General features: G+C 32.1%; 1 protein-coding gene across 1 annotated transcript; it reads right to left on the bottom strand.

Moving 5' to 3' along the window:
* Positions 1 to 742: 742 nt before the first annotated feature.
* LOC140449770 (uncharacterized) lies at positions 743 to 1,868 on the bottom strand. The gene is made up of 3 exons (XM_072543103.1): positions 1,634 to 1,868; positions 1,270 to 1,433; positions 743 to 1,212 (listed from the first exon to the last, which is right to left on the bottom strand). Exons 1-3 carry the CDS (start codon positions 1,648 to 1,650, stop codon positions 1,034 to 1,036), a joined length of 360 nt encoding a protein of 119 aa, XP_072399204.1. The 5' UTR covers positions 1,651 to 1,868; the 3' UTR covers positions 743 to 1,033.
* Between the last annotated feature and the right edge of the window lie 23,111 nt (positions 1,869 to 24,979).

The following is a 24,979-nucleotide window of genomic DNA, read 5'->3' as shown; positions in this document are numbered from 1 at the left end:
TCTTTTTACCGTGCCCAATGCTGGACCACCACAACTCGTAGATGCCATTGTGACAACAGAGTTATCTTTCCATCGCACCAGTAAGATACCGCTGTTTTTTTCTATTGTATGTTGTGAATAGCCACGATTTCTTTTAGAAAACTCCTTCTTTTTTTCCAAGGAACAGCTAGATGGAATTCTGTTTTCTCTAATTGTTCCAATTGTGCCGTACCCCAAAAATCGTAGGTAACTAAATAAATTAAATCCTGAAAATAGGTTGTCAACGTGTAAATTGTAGTGTAAATCTGAGTGATTTATCTCTTCAAGCATTCGCACCAAAGGGGATGAACACTTGCCAAAAAGTTTATCGTATTGTTCATTTGAACGTGGATTTCTTCCTTGGTATAGGTCAAAGTTTACCAGATATCCAGTAGAAGTATTTAGCGACCACATTTTATAACCAAAGCGGATTGGTTTATTTCGTATAAATTGTTTACATTGATGGCGGCCATAATACTTTATCATAGACTCGTCATATGATAGATTTTTTGTTGGAACAAAATTTTCAAGACATTTTGTTTTTACTCTGTCAATCAATGGTCGAATTTTCCATGCTTTGTCACTAATGTTAGGCTTTGTATTATCTGCGAAATGCAAAAACCTTTGAATTTGCAGAAATCTATTTCGTCTCATTGAATTAGAAACTAAAGTGTTCTTTACATCATCATGAGTATCCCAATACATTCTATTCGATGGTAATGGATTGTACCCCGATAGCAGGAGAATACCTATAAAACAACGTATTTCTCCAGATGTAATGCATGGGTCAGTTTGGTTTACAAATTGTGCATATCGTTGGGATTCTTCCGCTAAGTAGTTTACTGTCTCATCATCAAAAAATATACTGAACATATCAAGACATGATAGATTTTCATACCTAGAATAATCTTCTTCTGGAAACGAAAAACTTGCAGACTGTAAGTCTCCTTGAACCCAAGCACAGTTTTTCATTAATACATCTTTTCTTTCATTTTGCCATAGTTGAAACGATGCTCTAGTTTCTCTTTCGGGTGTCTCCACTACTGCTTGTAACTGTAATAGAAATAAATTTTAAACCTAAGCAAATTAAAAAATTACTGGTTATACTTACATCTGTCTGCACTTCTTCATTGTCAGCACCGATCCTTTCGTTGCTAGAAAGTTGTATTTCTGCTTGCGCTCGTAGCTGCCTACCTGTAAAAATAAACAATTATAATATGTACGTATATCATTATTTGTACAACTAAGCACCTGTTAGGTTATTTATGAATCCACCTTCATCTTCATTCGCAGAATCCTCGTCTGTATCAGCACCATTTACATCTGGCGGTGTTATAAAAATATTATCGACTTGCTCAGCTAATTTTTCGTCACCGTAAACCATGTCTAGCGCTTCTGCTAACGAAAATCTACGACTGAAAAAAAAAATTAAATTATGACTCCGTAAGCGCCCACCGCAACCATATGGTAACGGCGTACTTTGACTATTCCTACCAAATTCGCTACATTTAATTGTTGATAAAATACAACAATTTATAATAAGTTGGAGTATAATAAACTTAGTTTTTTTAAATATGCAAATATAGTTACTAGAAGACTGTCAAAAATTACTTACGCAAAACGGACGTCCATCTTTTTCTATAAACTCAAACCACACTGTCATATGATTATCTCTCGACGGTTGAGAGAAGACTAAAATACGAATCCGTTACGTTTTATGGGTGCCTGAAGTATTCCTAGAAACGATAGTTTTCAAAATATGTCGCTGACTAGTTCCATGGGCGTACCGCAGAATTTTTAAAAATCATGTGTTTTACGTTACCATATAGTAACGGTGGGCGCTAATGGGTTAATGAAAGAGTATAATTTAGGAGGCTGTGAAGAAAGGAATAACACCAGCTTTCAGAACAAATAACAACCTAGGCAAATATATTAAAAACAACAAGAGCCAAAATAAAAAGCACTTACAAAGTGGTGTGTACAAACTTAAATGTGGCGACTGCCCAAAAACTTACATCGGTCAAACTGGTAGAAATTTTAATAAAAGAATAGCAGAACATAAAAGGGCTTTTAATAGTAGAAAAACAGATTCTACATACGCACTTCACCTTCTAGATCATAATCATTCTTTTAATGACGAATTTAAAATTCTTCACATTCAAAATAAAGGCCTTAAGCTATCTTTGTTAGAATCTATAAAAATCAACAAACTAAAAACACAGATATATAATTCTGAATGACCAACTTGAGACAAACAGTTCTCCCCTCCTCAACATATTTCATTAGAGACTATAAAGTGTAAACGCATGCCAAAAATAGATCACTTTAGAAAGACAATCAGCCGAAACAGCTGTAGTGATAAGAGTTTAAAATAGATTTTGTGGAAGTTTTGAAAACAAAGTTTTCAGTATTTTATTGTTACATAAAATGAATTTCCATCAAGTAACGGTCGAATAAATCAATTACACAAGAAGACTATAATGAAGGCATATAACTTAACGGAATACTAGTGAATAATCTCAGATATTCAGGTGATACAATTTTCTTTGTGAACAGTAGGGAAGGGCTGCAAATTTTGGTTAATCGCATTACGCAGTACTGCCAAAGGTGTGGAATGGCTCTGAACACAAAAAGATCATGAGTGTCAGTACAAACAAGATTAAAAACGAAACAATATAGCAAGATAGCCTTAATCTCTTTCAATAAGATAAAAGCAGTAATATGCAATGGAAAATGGGAATAGAAGTTAGAATAGTATAGTATAGAATAGAATAGTAATATGCAATGGAAAATGGGAATAGAAGTTAGAAAAAAAGTATTGAGATTGTATGTATTCTTTTTCCCTTTTATATGAAGTTGAAGCCTGGACAATTACGGACGCAACTAAAAAGATTTGCGAGCTTTAAAATGTGATGTTATTAAAGAATGTGAACAATATCATAGCCACAACACGTAACAAATACGAAACGTGAAATGGGCCGTGATGATAGCCTATGTCCTTAAAGTATGGAGCATACAAAAAAGAAGAAACATGAGTCCATACCTGGCACTTTCTGCCTGAAGCTTTTTTAATAAGTTAGTAATTTCTTCTGGAGTAGAGGCTAGAAGTGTAGTATCGTCTGCCAAACGCAAGTTAGATATCTTGACACCGTCTAGGTTTACTCCTCCCTCTCAACCATCTAAGACTCGGCGCATTAGGAACTTTGAATAGATATTAAATAATAAATAAAACGTATCCTTGGAGTACTCTAAAGTGTATTTGTTACACAGGTATCTGACCATTTGAATATATGCCAGGTTATCTTAATACAGTTTGCTAATAAGGTAAGTCGAGTATTAACGTACATTTATTGTCCAATATGTTCCATAGTTTGTCCCATCTAACATTATTAAAGGCCTTCGTATAATTATCAAAACATATAGATTTCGGTATTACATTTTCTGTTTTTTTCTATGATGTTTCTTACATTAAGGATTTGTTCTCTAGTACCTGTTCCAACTTATGAAGTTTTTTAGACCCTGTTGCACGCCTTACTGGCGTATGATATAAGTGTTAGTAGTCTTTGTAGTGTCTCAGGCCAGACGTCTGTGTACACTACACAACCCATATAATATTCTCATTCCACACACCGAAAGATGCTTCAAGACATCAGCAGTAACGCAATCATACCTGCTGCTTTGTTTAACTTAAGTCTTTTCAGAGCAAATTCTACCTCGAAAAAAGTATGTCATTATTAGTCTCAAAACTAGCGTGATGTGTCTCTATTTAAGAAGAGTGGAAAGTGGAGGCCTGACATTCAGGTACATACGAGGTTTTCGTGTGCATCTGATTCGAATTGGTGTATAGATTCACAATACGCCCTCTAAACGTATATAACCTTGTCCAAATCCGTGTTTATATTGCCTTTATCATCTTTGATAGACCAAGATTTCTGTTTAAATTTACGTATAAGTAGTCTGACTATATTGAAGAGTCTTTTGGTGTTGATTTTGTCCACATGTTGTTAAATCTCTCTACAGATTTTCTCTATTTGCTTGTTCTTGTGTCCTCTTTTCTTTCCATCAAATGTTTTCACATCCATAATTTCAAACTAAGAAGAAAAACCTCAATTAGCAACATATAGGCAAGTTTCATTTTTGGACCATTCAATTTGAAGTTAAGCATTTAAACGATACAGATATATTGTATAGGCATATAATATTACTTAAACTTACCCCGATCGCAATATTTAACAACAGAAGATAGCTATAATTAAGCTAGAAGTTATACAACTGCACCTTCCTTGAAATTTTGATATGAATCACACACAAAAAGCCACTTATACGAAACTAGTGGGTAGATTCAGTATGCACGTGTTATTTTGAGACTACTGAACACAAATAGTTTATCAGATTTAAGAGCAACAATGAAATCTTGTAACCAGCAGCGAAACTAACAATTGTTCCAGATTTGGAAGAATGCAAAAAAAGGAGATTGGAATATTGCAAAATTACCAATATTCCAATAACTATTCTGTAACATATGGGTGGTCCTTAAGTAATTGTACAAACAGAAACCCTAGATTTTGCACTTTAAAATATTACGATTTAAGCCAACTTGCTTTAATACAATGTTGATATTAAGAAAGATACAGGGTGTTAAAATGGAAATTTAAAATTTTATTTTCCGCTATAACTTTTACGTTTGTAAATATTTTTGGACAAAAATTTACAGTTGGATGCTTTTGAGTAGGATAAATTATAATTTTATATTTACTTTAATGTAACTAATAGAAGACGCCACATATGCCACATGTGTGGCATAAATTTGCGCTTAACTTTTTTGCTCTTTAAGTTAGCTTTATTTGTGTTAAAAAATATTAAAGATACATTATTTTTACAAAGAAAAGGTATACCTGTTAGTAACCTGAAAATTCAACTGTTTTCGAGATAATTGCTTTTTATAAGTCAGCTGCACAATATTATTCTTAGTTGGATATTTGTGCGGTAAAGCACGAGATACCTGTAGATAAACATAATTCATAGTTTATTCTTATTAAAATAACTTAAAGATGATAATGTAACATCACAAAATGCATTGTTATGGGTGCTAAATGTCTTATTGGAGAAAAGATATTTCATCTTCTTCTTTAGGTGTCGTGTCCGTATTCAGACGTTGGTCGTCATCATGTTTACAATTTCCCTTTGCTATCGCTTCTTAAGTTTCTATAATGGCGTTGTATTACTTTTTCTCTATTGTAAAATGCTAAAAACCCATAATATGTGGTTTATGCAAGATGGTACAGCACCACATTCTAGAGAGAAGGCAGTTAGAACATACTTAAATACAACTTTTCTGAACGTTGGATTGGTCGTGGTAGTCATATTCCTTGACAATGTGGTGAGATATTGATATAATTATTTAATTCATAAATAATCTAAAAAGAATACTTATTGTTCATTACGTAAATTGTTTACCCATTTTTATTAGGACAAATAGAAACTAGAGCACAGGTATTGAATAACACATATATGTGTCCTGTTTCATAATACTTTTACTACAAATCTAACCTGAAAGACTCAAAATTTTTACAAAAACATCATCGTTGTCCTAATAACCGATATTGTTATAAATATAGTAAACACACAGGTAATTAAGTTTAGCATAATATTAGTTCGTTAGTAAATCATAATAGTCCATTTGTTCGAGATGTAATTATAGTTACTCGTAAGCTGTAACGTAATCATATAAATAAGTAATGTCATCGATAGGTTATTCCGTGTGTATATAAGTAACCAATGAACGAGATACATCACAGTTTAATACATTATTTAACTTCTGCGACAAATAAGATGTAGTTCCATAATATACCATAAGATTTGGATATGTATCCAAAATATTATATTCATCCATTATACATTATAGCCACCATGTAGCCCCGAATTTAATCCGCTTGATTTTGGAATTGATTATGGGAAGAATCCCATAAACATTCGCAACGAACTATGGGAAGAAATAGATACTGCAGCAGTTTCTTTAGAACCAATGTTGCTATTTAATATGAGATGATCTTTTATGGAATATATTGACAAATGAATTAAAGAAAGTGGTGGACATATCGAACACTTACTTTGACAAAAAGTTATGTTATTTAGTTTAACTATTTCTTAATTTGGTTTGTAAACAAAATGTTTTGATTATGACTTTAATTGAACATAAAACGTAAAATGTTTGATGTAAAATAATCCTATTATTCTGTTATTTTGTCAAATCCTATTATTAATTCTGATATATTTATTTTATTTAATATTTCGTTAAACATTAACTTAGTTAAAGGTATTTTATACCAAAATTCAGAAGTATTAATGTTTTTGTCTATTTTTTCTTCGTTGTCTGGAGTAATTGCCTTAGACCATAATTATGCAGCTAATTTTTAAAATGCGATTATCTCGAAAACTGTTAAGTTTTGAAGTTATTAACAAGTATTTGTTAAAATAATGTATCTTTAATATTTTTTATTTCAAATACAGGTAACTTAAAGAGCAAAAAAGTGAAGTGCAAATGTATACCACATATGTGGCATAAGTGGCGCCCTCTATCAGTTACATCAAAGTGTGCATCAAATTATAATTTTTCATATTTAAAAGTACCCAGTTGTAAATTTTTATACATAAATGTTTACAAACATGAAAGTTATAGCGAAAAATAAAATTTTAATTTTGCACTTTAACACCCTGTATCTTTCTTAATATCAAAGCAATTTGGCTTAAATCGTAATATTTTAAAGTGTAGAATCTACTGTTTCTTTTTGTACAATTACTTAAGGATCACCCTGTATACAAATGCCACTACATCAATAAACTTCTACACTGCGACTTAGAAGATAAAGCTTTAAGAAGGGTGCGGCGCGATGCATTTCTGAAGTTCCTCAAATTTGCAGTTAACGTATTTTTAATAACTGACCCCAAAGAAAAGGCCAGGAAACGATGCAAGATTTACAAATCAACAACTTTAAAGATAGGCTTAGAAATAATCTACGTAAAAATTAAAATGGTAACCAATTTAGTACATAACAAATGACCGAAGCTATAGCTGTTGATGCTTTAATTAATATAAATGTAACATAGTTATTTTTCTAAATGTATTGTTGTTTTTTTCTTGATGTCGCACATATCCACTTGGCTTATGTTTGAGTGTCTTTTAGTTACATAATATGTCTATGTTATTGCTTATATAATTAACAATTAAATTATCCAATAATTCGCCAATCTATCAGCCACTTCTCTCGAGCCGATTCTGGATAGAATTTTGATATTTTGAGTTAAAGAGCTCGTTAAGGTCCTTTTGATGTATTTAATAGCTTGCATTGCAGTTTGAATATAAGGGTATTAAAGATACTTGCCAGGAATATCTAGCAAGTATATTTCCTGCCAAAAGGAGTTCCTTCTCGGGTACGTCATTTAAAATGATTAATATCGCGAGTTGACATCGTTCAGAATGAACTAAATAGTTTAATGAAAAGCAATTTTCTTTGACATCTAAAGTTTATTAGTTAAATTTGCTTGAAAAGATTACCAAAACAGGTATATTTTTATAAATACACTTTAGGACAACACTAATGACCCCACTTTAATAAACTTTTAATATTTAAATTTAACAAATTGGGTTTAAAAAATCATTTTAGAAAAAAGTCGTAAAAGGTAGTATTTTAAATAATCAAAGAATTATATTAATTATTACTATATAAGCGAGGCATAAAAATTACTACATCCAGTAATCTTCTGGTACGACGGAAATTGTAAGACTTCACAATTTTTTGTTAAGATCGTTTAATAAACGCTTACGGCCATAAGAAGTAGTCAATAACTTGTCCAGCTACAGAGAATACATTTTGCATACAGTTTTGCATAAGCGGCATCTTTCTTACACTTTATGAGACACGTTTACGTCCATTACAAAATTTTAAGGTCTTCAATTTTGTCAATAACCAGAATATTGTTAAGGATTTTTGGCAAATTTCAATTTTCTTCTACTTACCTCGGTATTCAATAGAAATCAATAGAAATGTTACATACACTTTTGAACAATACAAGCAAAGGAGGGATTGATAATAAAAATACCTAAAAAAGGAAAGCTGAGGCTATGCAATAATTGGCGTGCATTAACACTATTAAACGCAGCATTCAAAATGTTGGCCAAAATCATATTGGAAGGATTGAAGCCGCAACTAGATTAAAAACTAAGAAGTAACCAAGCTGGTTCCGTGCTAAATGCTCCACCATTGACCACATTTGCCCCCTTAGAAATATATTGGAACAAACAAATGAATGCAAAAATATTCATCTGAGTTTTATCGACTTTTAAAAGATCTTTGACCGTGTTTATAGGGTACAGATGTGGAAAATCCTGAGATAATATGGGATACCACTGACTATTTCACTCATCTTAAAATTTTCACATAATCTGACCAATCACAAACCAAAGACAGCTTGTGTTATCGCGAAAACACCAACTGTCTTTCAATTCTGATTGGTCTATCAGCTTCGTGTTTTCAACGACGTAACCATGGATACCTATCGCAAAGCAAAGTTTGACGTTTGCCAAAAAAATTATTGTAGCTGTATACGTCAAAATGAGTCGTTTCGGTGGTACTTCAAACGAAGTTATAAACCAAAACATTGAAGAAAATATACCGAGTAACACAAGAAAATCTAAATCTTATATATAGAGACAATTTATGATGTTCTGTGTGGATCGCAACTACAAATTAGATGCAGAAAATAACAACGAAAGACTAGCATTCATTCTAAAAGACTGGGCCTTCAACATGCGAAAAATTGATGGTAGTGATTACAAGGAGAGTGTTATTAAAACCATATGGAAGAGAGCATATCAGAGACATATTGATCCCTTCAAAGATATAACCTTCTAGGAAGCGAGAGCGGCTCGTGATAGTAAGAGAAAATTGTTGCAAACTGTACCCGATAAAAGAAAAATGAGTTCTGTCGCTATGACTTCGGATGACTATAAAAATATGTGCTTACAATGGGACGAAGACACGCCAGAGGGACTCCAAAAGAAGTTTTTTCATATAACTGCCGTAGAATTAGCTTGGAGAGGTAACGAAGCAAGTTTTTCCATGTTACATTTTTTTCAAGGAAGAGACTAACAACAAAGGCTGTTTAACAAACAGAATTGCATATACCCGATATTCTCCAAAACCCGCCAAGGTGGTGATAAAAACTGTGCAGATAATAAATGGCTTACTCAAAATTTGAAGAATCCTGAAATGTGTCCTGTGAGATTATACCGGAAACTTATATCGAAAAGGGAAACTATTACCAATGATAGACTTTTTCTGACTGTGAATGGCAAGTGGAATAAATTTAATAATAGTAATTGGTACAAGAATTGTCCTATTGGTATTAATACAATATCCAAATGGACAAAAATTTCTGCAGAAAAGATAGGATTAGACACTAAAAAAGTGAAAATAACGAATCACTCTAATCGTGCCACTGCAGTTAGTCAGTTACTACAATCTGGCGTTAGTGAACAACAAGCTATGAAAATTACTGGACATGGAAGTTCGAACTCGATGAAACCGTATTTACATCTTAGTGCCGAACATCATCAGAACATAGTGAATACTTTTAGGAATACTCCAAGTACATCAAGTAATAATAGCAACAATACATTGTATCCACCTAATAACGGTCATACTATTCAAAATTTTTACAATTGCACCGTTTATAATAATTATAGTCGAGAATAATGTGTTTTTTTCGTGTACAAATTATTTATTGTTATAGGTAAAAAATAATTATAACAAATTATTTATAGTTATAATAAATATTTCATGATTATGACTAATTGTGAATTATTCAAAAAATGAGTAGATTTGGGTTACCTAGATCAAATTTATTATTATTAAATTCCTTCCTCTCATTCTACTGAATTTTTGACCTATCACTTTGTTTATGAAATAGTCTAATAAAATACCACTCGTGATTTAATTTAGCTTATAAGTCTGTCTTTTATTTCTAAACTCAACTGTGTTTCTTAAAGAAAACACCACGAGTCCGTAAGACGAGTAAGTAAGTAGTTCAAGCAGCTCAGTTTCGTTTAGAAGTGAATCGACAGACTTATCACGAAAATTGAATCACTAGTGGTATTACTATTGACAATCATAACCTTTATTTAACTCTTCTACGAAAAGTTGTTTGAGTTTTCCTTGGTTTATAATAAGAACCTTAATCTATACATTCTTTGCATTTATAGATCACCTGATTCTTCTACGAAACTATTTTTCAGAACCTGCTAAATTTGTTAGATGACCTGCCGAATAAAAGCAGAAAAAATCTACCATAATTCATTATATTGTTTCGGATTTCTCCCCTCGTGATCTACGCTTTACAATTAGTAATGCAGGAGTATCTGATCATGAAGCAGTTATACCAAGTTTAAAACTCTCAACAAATACTCCTCGAAAACCCGACGTTTAGGTAGGATTTTTTCCGCTCAGAATTTTCGTAAATTTCAAAATCTGTAAACGTAGACTATAATTTCAGTGATTTTTTAGATAAGCTTGTGTGTATTTTCAATCAGGCATTACAGTATTTAATTATAGTCAAGCCAAAATGTCACATACCCTGGAATATCAAAGGTATCTGCGTTTAAGATAAGAATATGTGTTCACTACTATACATCAAGAAATTTACTACCAACGTCTTTGTCTCTGAATATATCACCAAATACAGAGGAACTTATCTAAAACTTATCAAAACATCTAAAAATCGTACTATCAAAATCGTCTGGGAAGCTTAACACAGCTCAAATATTTTCCCTTCCAAACCCCAAAAAACTAAATAAATACTTGGTTAATATGAGTAAAATTATAATATCAACTGTTTTGCCACAACAAAATCCTATTTTCTTTTTCCCCAATTCAATAAAAACTCGAATTCGTTATTTATAACACCAGTTGATAAATCTTAAATGATCCAAACAATCAATAGTACCCATCAAAAGCTAATCTTTCTGTAGTACTGATCGTAAAAATGTTCTCAAATCCTGGTCTAACTAATTATTGATTTCTTTGTAAAAGAAATATTTCCAGAGTGCCTAAGGACAGATATTATTCCTATTTATGAGAGTGGTGAGAAACCGAAATGCCTGCAACTATAGATAAATGGCCTTACTACCGGTACCATCCAAAAATATTTTGGATGGAGACTTATAAAAGCCAGTTTCTCAAAGAGAAAGCTAAAAGCTTTATCGTTGAAAACATCATTTTATCACAAAATCAGTTTGGCTTTTTTGCTAATAAATTTTTTTTGTAATACGTGAAGTTTTCCAAGCACTAAACAATAGTCTTTATACTGTAACTGTTTTTTGTGAATATTCAAAGCTTTTTATTTCGTAAATAACAACATTGTGATAGAATCTACGGAAAATAGGAAACAACTAGTTAGAGTAAATGAGTCTGACTCTAGTCCTAAAAGCATTGTATGTGGAGTACCAGAAGAAGATTGTGTCCTCTACTTTTTTTTTTATTTTTATAAATGTCATCACTAATAAATCGATGGAAAAATTTTTCTTTTTGCTAATAATACCAGTATTACCTGGAAAAACTCATTGCAACTCTCTAGGCAACTATAAATGCCTATCTACTTAAAATAAAAACCTGGTCCCACTCTAATTTACTCTCCTTTAATGTGGATAAGACAGTAGCATTATTCTATAAAGAAGCTCTTTAACCTTTGCTTTTTAATAACAGCCAGATCAACATCATTAATTCTGTAAAATTCCGTAAATGTTTATATAATCTTCCCTCTTCTCTTCTCTCGTATTTTATCTTAAACTTCGTTTGACCGTTACCAGGTTTTCTTATTCACAAACTTCTTTCCCGACATTTTTCCAAGTATTTCAGTAGTAGTATCTCTAATAATACTGACCTTTTTCTAAATATGCCTATCTTCTAGAGATGTTGGCGACCACATTGACCCATCTAATTCTATTCACAGCAGCTCGAAATAGATCAGTTAAAGTTAGACCAGTCCACTTCTTAAGATTGGCCAACCAGGATATACATCTACGTCCAGGGCCTTTCCTACCCTCATTCTTGCCTTGTAGAATCAACTGCAGAAGTCGGAATTTATCATTACACATGATGTGGCCGAAGAAAGCCAATTTTCTGCTTTTTATGGTGTTAACAATTTCTTTTTCTTTTCTTAGCCTCTGAAGAATAGTTGTTACTTATGTTGTGTATATATGAAACCCTCAACATACGTTCGTAGCACCACATTGCAAATGCCTCTAATCGTTTTATGGCATCTTCTGTAAGGCTCCAGCTCTCTACTTCCTAGAGGAGGACACTAAAGACGTAATATCCAAGAATTCTTATGCGTATATTGATACGTTACAGATAAGTTGCAGAGAATCTTCCTAAGGCTGTTGAAAGAGCTTCTGGCTTTTACAATACGAGTTTTAATTTCGTAGCTGTGATCCCAAGTATCTTTAATATTGCAGACCAAATAGCATATTTTTTCCACTGTTTCTAACGGTGTATCGCTTATTGTAATTTGGGCGTTTATGTTGGTACTCTTACTAATTATCATTATTTTTGTCTACAGTTTTACGCCGTATTTGTTACATGCTTCTACAACGTTAACTATCATCCTTTGGAGCCCCTGCGTACTATCTGCCAGCAACACTGTATCGTCTGCATATCTAATATTGTTTATAAGTTGGCCATTTACAGTAATCCCATCTGATTCGTCCAAGGCCTCTCTAAAGGTGTTTTCAGAGTATATGGAAAATAATGCCGGTGACAATATGCAACTCTGACTTACTCCTTTTTCGACTGTGAAGATCTCGGACAGTTGATGGTTTTTGTTGGAGATATAAGTTGAGATCAGTATTATATTCTTACCATCGAGTCCTGATATTTTTAGGATATCGATTAGTTTCCCATGTGGGACTTTATCAAATGCCTTCTCGAAATTAATGAAACATGCATACATATCGCAGTTGAAATTCCTGGCTCTCTGTATTCGAACCTGCAAACTAAAAAGTGCTTCCCTCATTCCGAGTCCTGCTTTGAATCCAAATTGAACTTCACTCAGGTGTTCTTCCAATTTGGTGTATTTGCGCGAGTGAATGATAGTAAGGAGTACTTTAAGTACATGGCTCATCAAACTAATTATTCTATGTTCTTCACATTTTCTGGCGTTGGCTTTTTTAGGAAGTGGAATGAATATTGATAGTAGCCAGTCTTTTGGTAAGTAAGCAGTCTCGTAGATGTTGTTGAATAGCTTCGTAAGAGCTGTGATTTGGTGTGCCTCTAATAGCTTCAAAATTTCGTCATGCACCTCATTAAGTCCTGGTGATTTGCCATCTTTAATCCGCTTAATGGCCATAGTTACTTCTTTGTTTGTTATTTCTGGGCCGTAGGGATTGTTTATTTCAGTCGGACTTCGTGCTGCATCTTCGAATCATTCTTGCATATTTTGACTTCCTTTCATGTTACAACACATTTTTTTTACTATTTTTGCCCTGAATATACCTTGTTTTTCATCTTTTAACATGCACCACTTGATTTTTTGTGGATCCCTTCGATATTATGGTTTGGTTTCGCTTTTTACTTCGATATCCAGTACAAGCAACTTTCTTTTCTTGGCATGAAATAATCTATTTGGGATGGATTTTGTCCACTTTTGTATGTAACAAAATGAGTTTCTCTTTTTTGAAACAATGTATTAACGATGGCAATATCTAACGCTGTTACTAATTCAAGCATGTCATCTCCAGTTAAATTAAGGAAATGCTTAATTATTAATAAAATATCATAAAATAATATTCTATTACAATTCTAAAATATAGGGTGTTCCATTTAAGAAAACTTATTCCAGAAAATTTTCATTCCGAGTTTCGACCAACCCTGTCTATCAAAATTAGATATTTCGCTTTGTTTATACTTTTAAATAAAAAAGACTGTATTAAAAATCTTTTAAACATAAATATATTTTTTGATGTTAAATCTCTTTAATTCTACGGGGTGTTAATTTTGCTCCGAAATTAATAAAAAAAAATGTTAATTTTTCTTTAAATTACCTTGTATAAAACTACCAAATCTTATATTGAAAGACAAGAAAATATATATATGGGTGTTTCATTGAAAAAACGAAAAGTATGTTCCGCCTCTGTATATTTGAAAATATTTTTAGAGTACTTAAATATTTTTTTTTGTATGTGTGTCTTAAAACAAATAAATAATTGGACTTCCTCGCAATAATGCCACACCCTATATATGTTATTTTAACTATACGCATGTATTATGATTATTTAAACCTTCTTTTGGCTCTGTCGATGGCCGTCGATCATCTGTTTTCACAAGACACCACTGGGCTTAAAAGTTTATCGTTTTATAATGCTTGAACCATCTAAGGTACGCTGATGACATCGCATTGATAACCGACAAAAAAGAAGAATTATTTGAAATGATGAAAGAACTGGACATAGAAGCTGGAAAGATAGGCCTTAATATGAATTACAGCAAGACCACAATTATAACAAATACAGATGAAGACATCACAATGAGGATCGGACAAGATGAAATAAAACAAGTTCAGGGTTATATATATCTGGGTCAAACTATAAAACTTAACAAAGAAAACCAAACAGTAGAGATAAAAAGGCGAGTTAGACTGGCATGGGCGGCATTTGGCAAACTAAGCTACATTCTTAAAAACAAAAGATATCCACAGCATCTTAAGACCAAAGTATACAATCAATGCGTACTCCCTGTTCTCACTTATGGTTTCCAAACGTGGACATTTACAAAAGCAAACATGGACAAAATCATAAAAACTCAAAGCGCAATGAAAAAAATGTTGCACATAAGACTAATGGATAAAAAGTCAGAAAAAAAAATGAAGAATGTTAGACAAGAAGTTGCAAAATTGAAATGGAGATTTGCCGGACACACTATAAGACAAAAAGAAGACCAATGGAACAAAATTTTTAGAAGTTTGAGACCGCGGAAATATAAATGAAATAGAGGAAGGCCCCAAATGCGATGGTCAGATGATATAAAGAAGCACGTGGGCTCTAGGTGGATGACTGTAGCAACAAACAGAGAAGAATGGAAAAGTATTGGGGAGGCCTATGTCCAAAGATGGACCGAAGAAGGCTAATTAGATAGATAGATAGAGGCATAACTTTAGCTGCATACATAATAAATATTGTCTCACTAATAGGTTCCAAGAGGTGAGGTTGAATTTTTTTAGAGCTTCCCAAATCCTTTCTTGTTGTTCTACTTTTCGAACATGTCTTTATTAAACGGTACACTCTTGCACAAGAAATTTTTGTTAAAACCACCGTTTGCTTAACAGCATTATATTTGGTCATTTTTTTAGGATAAATCTAACACCATATTTTGCTCAGCTGCACACAAAATCTTCCTTTGCTGAGTACTTAGTCCCGCACATTCATCTGCATATTCTAAATTATCCGTAGGTTTATTTTCGTCAGGTAAACGCAAGTCACTTTCACATGGTCGCCACATATTTTTCTTTGATAAATACTAAATATATCACAACACTTTTTTCGACAAACTCTGGTTGAAAGAACCACAAAATATACTGCTTAAGAATGACTAATTCCGTTATTTAAATATTGTGACAATGATCTCGCCCCATTCAATTATTCTACGAAAATGTACCTATTAAGTACTTAGCCATTACCAGAAATATAAAACTGTTTGTAAATTTGGTCAACCACAGGAATTTCTCTTAATTATTTTTAAATGTTATAAACAAGACATCATATTTTTGATAACATTTCACAAAAATATTTAATGACGATGATTTGGAATAAGTTTTACTTCTTTTTGTGTATATCAATAATTAGTGTTCATTGACGAACTAACTTATTTTACCTTATTTTTTATTTTAACTTATTTTTGTAACCCTTTGCGGACCGAATTAAGTATTAAACAAAAAACTGCAAAGTTATTACAAGTTAGGGATACAGTGATACAAAAGATAACGTCAAGTGTCAATTAAATTTTTTTTATATAAGGGGTGGTTTAGTTTGGAGGTGGTTCCATGGTGGAACCACTGGTACTGATTAGTACTATCTCAATTTTTATAAAATGATAATAAATATTCATAAAGGAGGTAAGTTCACTTTATTTTTTATGATATTCTAAAAAACAATTGATTTTTTCAGATAAACATAGTCCCACCTTACATACAGTGCAATGCCACCTCGTTCGATGAGGTTGGTTTCTTGTACTGCATCGAGCACATCTTACTTTGGTTCCATGTATTGGCATATGCTCCGACTTGTTGGTGCGTATTTCAATAGGAACGCAGATTTTAAATTTATTTACCTCAGAACCGGACGATTTTCTTCCTTTCTGAGTAAGCGAAGGAGTACCCATAAGTCCTGCAGAAACTGCTAACCGAAATTCTTTTAGAGAAAGTGTTGATGCACCACCAAATCGTTCTTTAAAAATAATGAAGGCATTAACAACCGTTATGTCAACAAAATGCCAGAATATTCTAGGCCACCATTTCTTGGATTTGCGGTTAATTTCGTAACAAGATTTGAGCATATCTGACTTATCCACATAACCCATATGCTCGTTGTAATCTTTGACCAAATTTTGGCAAGTAACATTTTCTTTGGAGCCATCCTTTTGTTTCCTTGAAATAAGTTTAACATCAGTAGGATCATGAAAATTACTCATAAAATGAACTGCTCTGTTATCCATCCATTTCACAGCAAGTACACCAACATCACTTATCTTCCATTGAGTGTCTCCCCTTTCCATGGTTTTGTCCTCTAGAAAATTACATTCTGACAAATATTTAGTATTAGCTTTTACTGTTCCACATCCATATATATACTTGGATCTAAGTTGTTCCAAAAGATCATACGAAGTAAAATAATTGTCCATAAATATTTTATGGCATTTTCCAGCAAGACTGCTTGTGAGGTCTTTTACAACTCGTGCACCTAAGCCTTTTTCAGGTAAGTTGTTAACTTTACCAGTGTAGATTTGAAATTCTGAAACAAAACCAGATTCATTAGCACGAATCCAAACTTTGTAGCCCCGTTTTACAGGCTTCTTGGGCATATACTGGCGTAAAATGCTTCTACCTTTGAATCTAATCATTGACTCATCTACTGACTGGCATTCACTTGGCTTATAATATCGAATGAAATTGTCAGATAACCTATCGAGCATTGGTCGCACTTTATACAATTTGTCGTAGCCAATTTCACCTTTTTTCGGTTCAAGACTGTTATCATTTAAATGAATATGTCCCAGTAACCAACTGAATCGATTGCGAGACATATAAGATGCAATAAAACCATCACGTAGATCTGTCCTCGAAGACCAGTAATCCTTGTAGCTTGGTAAATGCTTTATTCCCATCAGAATGTTTATCCCCAGGAAACACTTCATTTCTTCGCGATTAGTGAAAGTAAATTTGTTAGCATTTCCCTGATTCATTTGGGTTGCATAGAGATTTGTTTGAAACACTAATATATCTAACAGCTCCTCTGAAAATAACAACATGAACAACTCCAACGGATCTTCAAGTAAATCCGGTATGTCAGGACCCACTTCTTCAACAAAAGATGAAGGTGTCTTGTAATAAGTTTGAATATTTTCTGACCATTTGACAATCTCATTTTTCTTTGCATGTACATTATTATTTTTTTTCCTTGCAGTTTGTTTTTGTTTTTTAAGCTTTCTTTTCCTTTTCCCAAAAACAGATAGCGGCGTACAATCATCCGAATCACTGAAAACACTTTCGTTATTTTCTGTTTCATGTTCACCTTCGTCAACCATTTGATTCATTTCTTCCAATGAATGTTGAGTGCCCGGGATGCCGTTATCTGGTTCACTATTTTCAAGATCCTCAACATCAGAATCAATATCTGACGCTTCTGACTCTCCGTCAGATGGTATTTCCTCAATCAAAGCAAATACACCATCATTACCCATAGCTTCTAAATTATTTATTGTCCATTGTTTTCTTTCTGTAATAAAAATGAAAAAAAAGTTCAGGAACTGTAAAGTCTTTCAAATCCCGTATCAATATATTATCCCGTATAAAAACAACAACAAAAAATAATAAAAAGTACTTGTGGGTCCATACGGAACCACACCTTTTAGATGACTTGAAAATATAAAATATACAAAAATATCAGAATAAATTGTATACGATCTCTTTAACAACCATCAAAATTACCTAATTTAGCTGTTCTTACCTGCCATTATCAATTTGTTTACGTTCAATAGAAATTTTAGTAGTTGGCGCGCAAAATAGCGAAAAACGTGTCACATCAATCACCTACTAGAACACACTAAAGCGCTCCAAAACCTGATCGTATGCATGGCCGATAGTGTAAGAGAGGGGATTAAAGAATTTGTCTGTGGTTCCGGCCGGCGCTTACCGGGACAGTAGGATAAAAATTCTTGAAATTGTGGTTCCACTATGGGACCACTGGCCCACAAAGGGGTAACTGAAAAATATTTTATTTTGCCAGTCCTAAGTTTAGAAAAAAGATGAACACAAGTATTTTTTTAATAGTATATTGCGAGATTGTTTACTGCTAAAAACCATTGTTCCGATCAATTTGTAAAAACATTTAAACAAACTAATAATTCAAAATTCAACACTGCTCCGGTAATTTTATTTGAATGTTGGATAAAGGTTAGTACAACTCTGTAATGTCTCTCTAGGTGTCTGTGTTACAATAGGTATCAATAGCGGATTACCAGTGGGTCGGTTTTTAAAATTTCGCATAGATCTTGTCCCTCACTATACAAAACACGTTTACCTTTGGTCCTAATGAGACTGTCTGTACTCTCTATAGAAATATGTTAAGCTAATAACTCAAATCAGTCTTATTATTTAATATCACGTTATGTTGATTTAACTTTTTTATTATTGCGATGAACACTCATTTGCTATCTCCTCCTAAGTTATGAACTTTGCTGTATTTAAAAATGTAGCTTCCAGTCATTTTTAAAAATCCTTCTTTTCTTTTTGTTTAATACACCTCTTCTCTTTGTACTCTATGTTGATAGTTCTAGTAAATATTACAAATAATTTAGTTTTAAGACACATTGTATATTTTAATTATCAATATTTAAAGAGAAAAATTTTTTAAATCCCAACACCTGGATTGCTGTTATCATTTTAACATCATTAAAGTTTTTTAATCTTTTGGCTGTAGCAATACTATGTTTAACTAATATTGTTTCATGGTACATTGACATTTTGTTTTTGACACCGTTCATGGGTATCTTATCAGTTACCAGCTGAAGTCCGTTTGAAGAGGTTTACTCTCCGGACACTGGAACTCACTTAAGCATGGGTGTATGTTACCTGAAGTAAAATTTAATTAAAATATTAAACATCATATAATATTATCAATATCATGTACAATCTTTGGTAACACATTACATTTTAAAGGGTTTTTACCCAAATATTTTGGTGGATCAGGCATGGTAACCTGTAAGTATAACCATTTTGCTTTTTTTAACCTTATTCAAAATTTTAAACCACGTTTGCTGTAATTAAATGGTTTATACTTATTTTAGGTATTTTAACCTGATGATGGAACAGTTGTTCCGAAAACGTTCGTGTTTTTAATGTTGCCCTTTTAAGGGTTTTTATAAAATAAAATATACCCACATACAAAGATTAACCTCTTTTGTTTATATTTAAAATATTGTTTATCTGCTTCCTTATTTTACTACTAATCCACCCAGTTTTCTAATCCACCCAAAGAAAGATCCCAAAGTTCAAATGTTTATATTCTTCAACAATTAACAGAATATCAGATCTGCGGTATAATTAATTGCCTCAAGCCAATTTGCGTGAAAGTAGTAAAAATAAATTATAGTGAATTTAGGTTATATCATGCCGCCTATATTATTTTTACGTAAAAATTGGCATTCAAGAAAAGCGGCTTAAAGCGAAAAACACTCGGTAGTTTTTCAGGCCATCATTTTATAACACATTAGAGATACCAAAATGTGCAGAATAGAGACCCTTTCGTCGGCAAATTACAGGGGAGTCGAGTAATTTTAAACGGGCGCAGTATAATCCTCGGGCAATTTTGCAGGTTTTATGTTCCGTTGTCGTCAATGTTGTTGCTCCGTCTCTTCCAAGCAGTAGTCGGGCATGCTGTGTAGTTTCAAACACAAGAATTGTTGTATTCAGACAATGCACCGGTGATTTTGAGAAATTGTCTTCACACAACAAAACATTTCTGATGCCGCTTTTCTTTGACACGCTTTCAGGTTGTTTCTTTAGCATACATACACTCTGAGGAAAAGAAATATTAGCTGTTGTATTATTCTCGGGATGAAGGATGCAAATGCGGACTTTCAAAAACAGTTTCTAAGAACATTATATATATATATATATATATATATATATATATATATATATATATATATATATATATATATATATATATATATATATATTTCAAATTATTTTTTCGACCGTACTGTTTTAAATATTGATTTATAGTATCAGCAGTCGGTCAGGAAATAAAACTCTATTTGTTCAGTCTTCTGATCAAATTTTTGACTTCTAGGATGATTAGAATAATAATTTATAAATCTGCCGGATGCAGTATCTTTTTGATACCAATCTAATATGATTTTGTTATCATTAGTTCTTATGACTTTGGTATCTAGAAAAGGTATACTATTTTCATTTTCATATGTCAAAAATTTAAGACAATTGTATCTATGAAAAATCGTGTAACGACAATCTGTGATCGGAGTTTCCTAGATGTCAATTTAAAGAAACTTTTTGAAATGTTTTTAAACAATGGCTACCCAAAACATATATTAAAAAAACTTATTTATAACACTAACTTACAATAGAGCTTTAATAAATAATCCACAACCAGTTTCATATAAAAAAATACCTTTCATAAAAAATTTAACAGACCAAATTGTCCCACTTTTCAAAACATTTCTTCTTCTCATTGCGCCGTCTCCTTTCGAAGGTTGGCGATCCAAATGGCAATTGTAGTTTTGGAAACTGCTGCGCGAAAGATCTCTGCGGATGAGCGGTCGAACCATCTCCTCAGGTCTTTCAGCCACGAGTTCCAAAACATTTCCGAACATTAAATTAATTAAATACAATCCACTTCTAAATTCAAGGTTATTCTCAAAAATAAAAGTTAAAACTCCAAATTCATTAATGAGTAATATAATTTATAGAATAAATTGCAGTCAATGTCAAAGTTGTTATATTGGTCAAAGTCAACAGTGGCTTAAAAAACGTGTCACTCAACACAAAAGTGACTGTAACATACAAAAAAACTCTTGTGCTTTAGTGGACCACCACTTGAAGGCAGGACATAACTTTGACTTTAATAATGTAAAAATCTTGGAACAAGTTGATAATTATAAAAATCGGCTTTTCCTTGAAATGGTATGCATTAATAAAACTCCTGAATCTATCAATTATAAGACAGACACCAATCATTTAAGTAATATCTACTGCAACATACTAAACGATATATAATATGATAGATCTTAACCTTTAAACACAAACTTAGTAATTCTCTAGTAACTGTACCTATAATTTTATTACATTCCTAAATATCAGTATTGCAATAACTGACTACATACCATCAATTATATTTTATAGATCAATTTATCGTGTTCCTGATTCTTTCTCAATTCTATTAATTCCATCTTTCCACTTTATAATATGGATAATACTGTCATAGTAATTGTTTATTTTAACCTACTCACTGAAAATCGTACAATGGGAATTCACTCTATAAAATATTGCGGTTACCATAACTCCTAAATAAAATCAAACAAATATGTCATTTATTTAGATATGCCAAAAAAATTTAAATTTTCATTCTTATAGTTGTAAGTATTAAAATATTCATTTTGTTTACATATAATCATTAATTATTCTAATAAATTTACAGTTTTCTCCTGAAGAAGTCACAAAATCGTGACGAAATATTGAGACTGAACAAATAGAGTTTTATTTCCTGACCGATTGCTGATACTATAAGTCAATATATATATATATATATATATATATATATATATATATATATATATATATATATATATATATATATATATTTATGTATACATATGAAATTTTAGTTTTGAATTTTGTCAGCAAATATGAGGCATTTGAAATATGCTTAAAGAACGCTGGATTTAAACTTTCACACAACAAACACAATTACACTGGTACGTTTTTTAAAAGAACAAAACTTCTGCAATAAACTACACATAAACCGTCTTCTTAAATGCATTTCCAGTTACGTGTGATTAGTTGTAATGTAAAACATTAAATTCTGTGTTTTTTACCTTTACTTTTACCTTCACCTTTATAAAAACTGAGTTTTTGCTCGGCAAAATATATATTATCATTCGCGCACGTAACTGACATGCAAAATTGACGGTCGCTTCAAGCGTTATTTCTAAGAGAATGGTTCATTCTACACAAAAAATACTTATAAATATATTTGTTGAAAATTATCTTAGCTACATTTTTTATTTGAAACATTTTTTTCTACGGTGTACAGATTCTTTGTAAATCGATTTTTTTACGTTTTTACCCCCCCTCCGGAGGGGGTTTTAGGGGGAAGCCCGGGGGTAAAAGTAGTAAACTTTTTTAAATCTTATTTGGGGTCCCAAAATAATAATTTCTGCAAAATTCAGCTTATTTTTAAGCTGGGGTTTTTAGATTTTTAGGGGTCAACTCTGACGACTGGACTATCAAGTGACAATCAATATAACCGCCTAAATATTTTATATATTTTTTCCTACATATTATAAGGTACGCCTTAATATAACTTAGATTAAATTCCAAGAAGTCGGTAAATTATTTTTGTATATTGAAAATGGTATGAAACAAGTTTTATCGGTATTGTCAGTAATTTCCTATTTAGCCATTCTAGAACCTTTATGGTTTCTGTTTTTGCTAAAGTTTTAAGTTTATTCTAAGAATCATATATTCCAAGATGATCCAAAGGGCTTGACAAGTGCTGATGACTAACAGTGTCAAATGCCTTAGCTAGATCCAAAAATATCGCCAAAGTAGGAGAGCCATTATCCAGCATCTTATATAAATAATTAGTAGCGGACGTTATAGCATCTGAAGTGGAATCTACTTCTTCTTATGGTGCCTATCCTTTACTGATGTTGGACACTAACATGGCTATTCTGACTTTGTTGACTTCTGCCCTGAAAAGTCCGGTAGTGGTTTAGTTAAACCATTTTCGCAGGTTATGCAGCCAGAATATTCTTCTTCGTCCTGGACCTATTTTCCCATGCACTTTACCTTGAAGTATGGTCCGAAGTGGAATATCCCTTCTTAAAACCAAATTGGTTTGGACACAGCAGGTTAAACTTTGTAAGATGTTGATTTACTCGTTCGGCTAATGCCTTTTCAGAGATTTTAGCACGGTTAATAATAAGTGATATAAGATGATAATTTTGCACCAATTTTGTATCACCTTTTTTAAATATATGTATAATTACAGCTTTATCGGATATCAAAATAAGTTATCGGATCAACAACATTATTAAAAGAAAAATTAAAAGAAAATTCTAGAAATTATTTGTAACAGATCGGCAGAAGTGTTGTCTATGCCAAGAGATTTTTTGGTTTTATAGAATGAATAATACTCTGATTTTGAACTCTGAACTTGTGATTTTGTTACGGGTTTTAAAAAGAACGTACTATGACATGTAGGTTTTGAAGGATCAGGAGAAGAGGATATTTAATATTTTTAGCAAGCGTACACCCTACATTAGAAAAATAATCATTAAAAATATTCCTAATATTCTGACTATCAGTGATTACCTTATTATTTTGATTTTGATTTTGATTTAAAATGGAATTAATTTTACATTTTGTGCTATTATTATCCATTTTTAACAGTATTTCACAGACCTTTAAAACTGTTTTATATTTTGTAATTTTCGTGTGAAAATATTTTTACTTCAATTACCTCAATAATTAGCTTATTTAATTTATTTTTGTAAATTGTGTACTCTTTTTTTAATATTAGGTCATCTGGGTTGTTAATAAATTTTCTGTAAAGTTAATTTTTTTATTAACCGATTTTACTAAACAGTGTGTTATCCAGATTTTTCGCTTAAACTCACATCTGTTTTTCTTTATTTCTTTGGTATTTTTATTGATTAATGAAATGAGGGTGTCGGTAAAATTATTTAAGAAATCATGAAGGCTATTCATATCAGAACAGTGACCCCAATTTTGAAAACTAAGATCTTTTAAATCATAATTAATTATTTCCTTAAACTTAGTTTTGCCTTCAATTTTATCGTTTTTTATATCGTTTTATTATTATCGTTTTTTATAAGAAAAACTTACAAATGTTGCTTTATGATCAATCAGGGAGAGATCCAGAACAGCTGATAAATTGATTGATACAAAAGTTACTTTTTACAAAAATGTGGTCTATACAACTACGAGAATCGCCCTGAACTCTAGTATTTGTATTTATTATTGATAAAAAAAATGTTTACTTAATATACTTCAATACCTACTCAGAAGAGTCTGATGCCATATTTTTGATATTAATATTAATTTTTTTAAGCCCATCTCTCTATTCGGATTGCCGAATATAGGCCTCTCCTAATTCTCGCCATTCATCTCTGTTGTTTGTAAGACGTTTCCACGTTGGTCCTGCAGTTCTTTTAATATCGTCGCTCCAGCGCATTTGCGGTCTTCCTCGTGGTTTTTTGGCTCCATATGGCCGCCAATTCCCGATTTCTTTATTCTATCGGCCATCTTTAAGACGTTCCAGCCCATTTCTATTTCAGTTAAGATGTCTGTTCGACAGCATCTTTTTTGCATTTGTTCTATTACGAATGTCTTCATTGGTTTTATGGTCTTTGAGTGAGATACCCAGCATCTG

This window comes from Diabrotica undecimpunctata, chromosome 9 (genome assembly GCF_040954645.1).
Source record: "Diabrotica undecimpunctata isolate CICGRU chromosome 9, icDiaUnde3, whole genome shotgun sequence".
NCBI lineage: Eukaryota > Metazoa > Arthropoda > Insecta > Coleoptera > Chrysomelidae > Diabrotica > Diabrotica undecimpunctata.
The sequence above is the reverse complement of the archived record's forward strand: the minus strand, read 5'-3'. Positions and strand labels throughout refer to the sequence as shown.

Coding starts and splice junctions, on each gene's coding strand:
- LOC140449770 (XM_072543103.1), bottom strand. Junction 1,213..1,269: donor ATTCATAAATAACCTAACAG/GTGCTTAGTTGT, acceptor TTATTTTTACAG/GTAGGCAGCTACGAGCGCAA.